The sequence below is a fragment of the Dama dama genome, chromosome 27, assembly GCF_033118175.1.
Source record: "Dama dama isolate Ldn47 chromosome 27, ASM3311817v1, whole genome shotgun sequence".
Lineage (NCBI taxonomy): Eukaryota > Metazoa > Chordata > Mammalia > Artiodactyla > Cervidae > Dama > Dama dama.
The window spans coordinates 59,006,289-59,014,748 of NC_083707.1; the positions used below are offsets into that span (position 1 = coordinate 59,006,289).

General features: G+C 39.2%; 1 protein-coding gene across 1 annotated transcript in view; it reads left to right on the top strand.

Moving 5' to 3' along the window:
• Positions 1 to 6,787, top strand: part of LOC133047630 (glutamate decarboxylase 1-like) — a 31,939-nt gene extending 25,152 nt beyond the window's left edge. The window contains exons 12-14 of the mRNA XM_061130922.1: positions 4,860 to 4,967; positions 5,863 to 5,952; positions 6,614 to 6,787. Coding sequence (XP_060986905.1) covers positions 4,860 to 4,967; positions 5,863 to 5,952; positions 6,614 to 6,787 — 372 coding nt within the window. The remainder of the gene's footprint in view (positions 1 to 4,859; positions 4,968 to 5,862; positions 5,953 to 6,613) is intronic.
• The last annotated feature ends 1,673 nt before the right edge of the window (positions 6,788 to 8,460 follow it).

Below are 8,460 nucleotides of genomic sequence, written 5' to 3' on the forward strand. Positions count from 1 at the left end.
ACACACATACAGACACACAGAAAGACACACACACAGACAAACACACACACAGACACACACACAGAGACACACACAGACACACACACACAGACACATACACAGAGACACACACAAACAGACAGACAGACACACACAGAGACACACACAGAGACACACACACTAACAGATACACACACGGACACACATACACACAGACACACACACAGAGACACACACACAGACACAGACACACACACAGACACAGACACACAGACACAGACACACACAGACAGACACACACAGACAGACACACAGACACTCACACAGACACACACAGACACACACACAGAAACACCACAGACACACACACAGACACACACACACAGACACAACACATAGACACACAGACACACACACAGAGACACACACACAGACACACAGACACACACAGAGACACACACACACAGATACACACACAGACACACACACAGACATACACACAGACACACACAGACACACAGACACACACACAGAGACACACACACAGACACACAGACACACACAGAGACACACACACACACAGACACACACACAGACACACAGACACACACAGAGACACACACACACAGATACACACACAGACACACACACAGACATACACACAGACACACACAGACACACAGACACACACACAGAGACACACACACAGACACACAGACACACACAGAGACACACACACACACAGACACACACACAGACATACACACAGACACACACAGACACACACACAGAGACACCACAGACACACACACAGACACACACACACAGACACAACACATAGACACACAGACACACAGACACACACACAGACACACACACAGACACACACAGAGACACACACACAGAGACACAAACACACACACCCACAGACACACCCACAGACACACACACAGACAGACACAGGCACACACACAGACACAGACACACAGACACACAGACACATACAGACACACACACAGAGACAGACACACACACAGACACACAAACACAGAGACACACACAGAGACACAGACACACAGACACACACAGACACACACACAGAGACACACAGACAGACAGACACACACACACACACAGACACACACACATACACACAGACACACAGGCACAGACACTCAGACACAGCCACACACACACAGACACACACAGACACACACACAGATACACAGACACACACACACACAGAGTCAAGGATAACAGTACAGTCTCTCCGAAGTTTGCAACAGCAGATCATGTTCTACACCCTCCTTCTGCCCCTTATTTATAATTTTTACTTAAATAATGGAAATGCTTTTAGGAAGCTATTTCTATCACCTCTTTCCCAGTCCTCTATAGGAAGATGGGCAGTAGATTCTGTGAAGATGAAAGCTTTGACATGAACCAACAGCTTCTTTGATACAGTGGGAACCTGATCCTCCACAACACATCACCCACCCTCTGCATCTCAAGGGGACTCTTGTGTATATTACAGGTAGTTATCCTCCAGAAAAGTTGCTTAGATTTTTTATTTGGTGGATATAGAATTCCTAGCACAAAACACAAATAGAAAAATATGTTCTGTAACATGAATCACAGAGGCAAATTCATGATCCTTCTTTAGTAATCTATAATACATTGGTGACATTTTCTCTTACAAATTTATCTTTTATCACCTGCTTTTTCCTAACCTTATAATCACCTTGTTTAAAATAAGCATTTAAAAATCCACTTTGAATAATGTATATATATTGATCACTCACCTTAAATTCTTTTGATAATAAGGCATTGAAATAATAAATATATCTATTCAATAGTATAGATCTTCAGTAGTAATGGGTTTACCATACGTTGAATATATATTAGGCTACAAAGCTTTACTTATATTACTTAGCTTACGTGTCCCAACAGTTGAGCTGGTTATATCTGGTAAATAGGTAAAGAAATTAACTTGCTGATGGATGAAGAGAACTTAATTTAAGGAGCACAGCTGACTCTCAAATTAAAAATCTATTTTTCTACGAATCCATATTATCTTTCTTAACATAATGCATTGCACCATGAGAATGCTAAAACTCACGTAGAGTAGTGATGAAGAAGCAGGTTTATCACCTTTTGCATATGGAAACTATGTTATTTAAAAAAAAGGTGTATAAGCAGATATTATGTAAGCAAGGCCATTCCTGAGAGCAGGGAAACAAAATCCCAGTATACGGTGGAATGGAAATTATTTTCCTATTTAAGAGCATTTTTATATGTTAAAATGAAAGTTCAGGTAAATATCCATGGCAGGCTTGAAAGGGATGAGTTGACTTGCAAGTTTGTTGCATGATCTATAACTACTAAATATTTAAACATTTGCTGTGTGAGACTCCATCAGTTTTCTTGACAAGATGATGGGAATTAATAATAAAGTTTAGAGATATAAGTGAAAATTTTGTATTTTTTTCCTCATTTGTTGTAATTACAGAATGAATACTTCATTGATTACAGAAAAGAGGAGCCATTTTTAATGAAATTCATATTTCTTTAAAGTAAAATTAATTCCATAAAGTACTGTGGTAGGTTATAAAACTAAGTAATAAAATCATATAGAAATATAAGATTCCACAAACATTAATTATTGTGCAGAAGCAAATGTAATGCACAAGCTTCTTTTTTTGGATGGATTTTCTACATGAGTTGGACTAGTTTTATATTCATAAAATGACTGTGTTTGGCCAGGAGAAAGCTATCAGGAGCTTAATTGTCCAAGAGCCCCATCTGCTTCTTCTAAAGTCACGGTTGCATTTGCCCTAAGGCTGGGCTTCCCGGTTTTCTCAGTCAGTGACTGACTGCGTGGCAGGGCGTCTAAGGCATACCGCTCCTGAGAGACAGGAGACTATTCCTGGTAGCTGAGTTGATGTGAAGAGGTCTTAAAGGCCATCCTAAATCTTAGATTTCATTGCTCATCTTTTCCCTTCACTTAGAGTCATGTTTGGGCTTGCCTGGTGGCTCAGATGGTAAAGAATTTGCCTGCAATGTGAGAGACCAGGGTTCAATCCCTGGGTTGGGAAGATCCCCTGGAGAAGGGAATGGCAACCCACTGCAGCATTCTCGCCTGGAGACTCCCATGGACAGAGGAGCCTGGCAGGCTCCCGTTCCTGAGGTCACAGAGTCAGACACGACTGAGCGACTAATACACACACACACACACACGAGTCGTGTTTATTCACAGTCTAAAAGCTTTCCCAGGCTGCCGACGTCCTTCCTACCGTCTTTCACACAGGTATGTGTGTACGCTCAGTTGCATCTGTCTCTTTGCGGCCCCAAGGGCACTAGTCTGCCTGATCACAAAAGCTTAAGTATTGAGAAGATGCTGAAGTGCCACCTCATATTGTTGTAAAGGCTCTACGTTGCATACCCCTAAAGTAACCAGTAATGGGTACCCTCAGCAGAGAATGTCTGGAATGTACAGACAGAAGTAGAGATCATTAGAAAGCAAATTCAGTAATGCAGGAGGGGGTGATTGGGCCAGCAAAGTGGCAACAAATAGGTTAAGATATATTAGAATTTAATTTCCTTTGGAGGGTAAATCCAATGGAATTTTTCAAAATATTCTACTGGGTGTGGGTGTGAAAAAAGAAGAAAGTCAAGGATAAGATGGTTTGGACCTTAGCAACTAAAGGATAGAATGGAGATTGGGAATGCTAGGAAGTACAAGTTGTGGAGAAAGGTCAGGAGTTCGGTTCTGGGCATGTCATTTTGAGATGTTAGTTATATTAATAGGGAATCAGACATATGAATCTGAGGTTCAGAGATGAGGTCTCAGGTGGAAACATAAGTGGGAGAGTCATCGCCTTTACATATTGCTTAGAGCCATGAGATAAGCGGACATCACCAAGGGAAAGAAGGCGAGTGGAGACAGAGACAGGTCGATTTTTCTGTGCCTTCATCACCCACTTTATAGTGTTCTAAGAGTGAATCAAACCAAGAGTACAAAGCCCGGAACTACGTACCTGCGATATAGCTAAAGGTCAACAATTGTTAGTTTTAAGATATCCTATGCCAGCCAATATGCCAAGGGCTTTATTTTTCATATTTCTCCTGTTCCTCGCTGCATTGTATAAAATTTTTTAAAAAATTTTCTCTGCATACTAGACAGATAAAAAGTTAGATGTCAAGGGCTTCCCTGGTGGCTGAGTGGTAAAGGGTCCTCCTGCCAACGCAGGAGACACGGGTTCCACCCCTGGGCTGGACAGATCCCACATGCTGTGGAGCAGCTGAGCCCGTGAGCCACAACTGTGGGCCTGCGCTCTGGAACGCGGGGGTCACGGCTACTAAAGCCCACGTACCCTAGAGCCCTTGCACCCTAAAGCCCACGCACCCTAGAGCCATGCATCCTAGGACACACTCAGCCTGGAGCACACGCACCCTAGAGCCCGTGCTCTACAAGAGGAGTCTGCACCGCACAACTAGAAAGTAGCCCTGAGTCACCACAGCTAAAGAAAAAGCCCTCCTGGCGAGGGAGAATAGCACAGCCAAAACAGACAAATAAATAAGTAAAATTATTTTAAAAACTCATGTCAAAATATTTATCAAACATTTGTAGATCTAGGCAACAGAAGCTTAACAAGGCTACATAACTTGCCTCAAGCTCCACAGACAGTAGGGAGTAAAAGCAGATTGAGAAGATAGAAATAAGAATGCAGTGAGAATAGATGATACCTACTGTTAGTAAGATAACAATCACATTTATTTAAATAAGTACATTTAAATAAATTTAATACATTTCAAGAGCTTCTTTAGTTTAATTTAAAGGTACTTACTTGAATAAAGCTTTTGATGTTTCTTTTAAACTACAGGGAACCTATGGCTTTGAGGTACAGATTGACAGATATATGGAACTTGCAAAATACTTCTATAAAGTTTTAAAGAAAAAAGATAACTTTAAGCTTGTATTTGACGCAGAGGTAAGGAATCTATTAGTGTGTTTTTTTGGTGATATTTTAATGTATCTATTCTTTCTTTGCTGAGTATTTTTTCTTGAATCTATTACCTGTCTAACACTTTGAGATAATTCAAAAGTTACATGCAATAATTATCATACATTTTATTTTATCTAAGTGCTGCAAAACATTTAGATCTTAAAAACTTTTCCATTAAGTTCTCTTTTTTTGAAGGCCTAGGGCCTAATAGATTAATTTAATAGTTGCCTTGCCTTTATGCATGCTTAATTGTGTCTGACTCTTACTGATCCCATGGATTATATCCCACCAGGCTCTCAATTTAAAAAAAATTAAGATAAAACTATTTGGTTATAATTGCTTTTCTGATTTTGATGGCACTTAATCAAGAGAAATTTAATTTTTCCTAGCATTTTTCTTGTAAGTTAGGCTATGCAGTTGGGCTTCTGGAGAGTAGATAACATAAGAAAAAGTGATCTTTAAGTTACCTGATAATGCTTGGTTAATTATTATTTAGGTACTAAATTATAGATATTAATGGTAAAATTGAGAGTGTTGCTAGTATTATATCCATCTTCCTCTTCAAGGGCCAGTCAGCCCCTTGGCAGCCTGATGGCATGGGTAATTAAAATACTTCTGGGATAATTAAGAAATTAGGTAGGGCTTTAAGAATACTCGTAAAATTAGGGGGCCCACCCTACTACTTTCCCTGGTGGCTCAGACCGTAAAGCATCTGCCTACAATGCGGGAGACCCAGGTTTGATCCCTGGGTCGAGAAGATCTTCTGGAGAAGGAAATGGCAACCCACTCCTGTAAGAAAAAAAAAAAGAATACTCATAAAATTACTAAAGAAGTAGATAAAACTTTAAGAATACTTTTAAAGTGTTAATTTTTGATTTAGCCTGAGTTCACCAATGTCTGCTTCTGGTATTTCCCACCAAGACTTAAACATATCCCGAAAGGTTTTGAAAGAGATCAGGAACTGCAAAAGGTAAGTTTGTGTGTGCACGTGATATGGGGGTTATAATTTTCATACTGCATTTTAAATAACGTGTGAATGCCCTCTGCTTTCCCCAAGTCTCAGTACCACTCTGTCCTATAGTACAATGACCCAAGAGTGTTATGTGATCTGACGTCACCTGCCCAGTATTGTTTTAGGAGCTGTGCAAGACATTAAAGGTAGAATTTTCCTCTGTAGAATTTACAAGGAAACCATGTTTCGCTGCAAAACAGTGACCTTGTTGAAAAACTCAAGTTGTATGGTAATAACTCAAAGAGTGAAAGTTAGAATACCAGAAGGTATTCCTACTTTTCCATTCTCTAGTTCATTTTACCTCTCTCCTGGATATGTCTGTTTAGATTGACATAAAAATGTAAACAAAATGTCATACAACCTTCTTTAATGTATTCTAGTACACTTGCATTATTTTAGGAGTTTGGTAATTGTGAATCATGGGCTAGCAAGAGCGTTAATATGTGTTTAGAACAGGCTGCTTTTTTTCTGTAGGAAGCTGCTTCTTAAAAATTATCCCTGACAGTTTTAAATTGCCTGCAATTTACCTCAAGCTAATGATAGTCATGTAGTCACCTAGGAGGTAGAACAGTATTTATTTGTAAACTTTCTTTTTAATGATATTTGCATTTGTACACAGATTGCTCCAAAGATTAAAGCACAGATGATAGTGGAAGGCACAGTCATGCTCAGCTACCAGCCCTGTGGGGACAAAGTAAATTTCTTCCGAATGGTCTTTTCTAATCCTGCCACAAGACAAACAGATGTTGACTACCTTATTGATGAAATTCAAAGACTTGGGAAAGATTTATGATATAGCAGTATAAACTTGAATACTGAATGTAAAAACCAAGTTGAAAAATCTATTGCAGAAGACAATAATAAAGGGATATTATAAATGGTATCCTCTCTTTAGAATGTTTGATTCTTTTCTATCCTATGTTATGTAAGATGATGACAGGGGAATGAATTCATTGGAGATAGATATAGAGATTCAAGTTTGTTTATGTATTTGTTGTTTTCACTAATTCAGTAAAACTTATGGAAAGTCACAGGTGTCTTGGGCTTCAAAATCACTGCAGATGGTGACTGCTGCCATGAAAATAAAAGGCGCTTGCTCCCTGGACAAAAAGCTATGACAAACCTAGATGGTGTATTAAAAAGCAGACATTACTTTGCTGACAAAAGTCCATCTAGTCAAAGCTATGGTTTTTCCAGTAGTCATGTATGGGTGTGAGAGTTGGACTATAAAGAAAGCTGAGCGCTGAAGAATTGATGCTTTTGAATTGTGGTGTTGAAGACTCTTGAGAGTCCCTTGGACTGCAAGGAGATCCAACCAGTCCATCCTAAAGGAAATCAGTCCTGAATATTCATTAAAAGGACGGATGCTGAAGCTGAAGCTCCAATACTTTGGCCACCTGATGCAAAGCACTGACTCATTAGAAAAGACTCTGATGCTGGGAAAGATTGAGGGCAGGAGGAGAAGGGGACGACAGAGGAGGAGATGGTTGGATGGCATCACTGACTCATTGGATGTGAGTTTGAGCAAGCTCCAGGAGACGGTGAAGGACAGGTAGCCTGTCGTGCTGCAGTCCACAGGGTCACAAAGAGTTGGACATGACTGAGCAACTGAATAACCACCACAACTATCAGGTACATTTCTTGGTGCATTAAAATACATCAGTAAATTAAAAAGACAGAAACCCCTCCTCTTACAAAGAAAGAAATTTCATTGTGAAATTTGGTAAGTTAATATATATTTACATGATTGATTTCATTGCATAAAGACTTGCCAAGTTCAAATCATTTTCAGTATCATATGGTAGTATTCTGTCTCTGTAAAAAATAAAGCAGTACATATGATGTTTCTCTATTTCAATAAATCAGATGAAGAAATGTTCTGTATTTTGGAGCAGAGAGTTAGAGAAGAGAATGATAGGGCTGCCAGATTGGCCTTTTGATCCTTGCATTTTTATTTAGAAGGAATTGTGGCTTCTACCAATCTTATATGCAGTGATTCAATCAATTGTTTCTGCAGTGCCATTTTTAATGTCTCTGAAGATCAACAACGGTGATATTTAATGTCCATCCAAACATATCTGCCGTTTTCCTAATCCAAATCCCCAGCATCATGTGGATACAAATTTAATTAATATTTTTACAGAAATATCAGAGTTGATTTTCCCAATCTCATGTGAAGTTTCTCATCTCTAGGTCCCCATTTTAGTTTTCCTTTCACAAATACAAGAATAGATGTACATTAAATCTTTCTGACCTTCACTCTCACATGGAATGTCTTTTCATGTAGAAAAAAAACTAACTTTGCAAGACACTTCCTTGATAAAGTAGTGATTGTGGCTATGCTGATATGTTATTTAAACTCCACATAGGAATAATAGACAGCCCATTAAACCATACCTGCATATTCTCAAACTAACAAACCATTTATGAGGAGCACTATTGTGACTTAAATTCTGCAGTTCATTG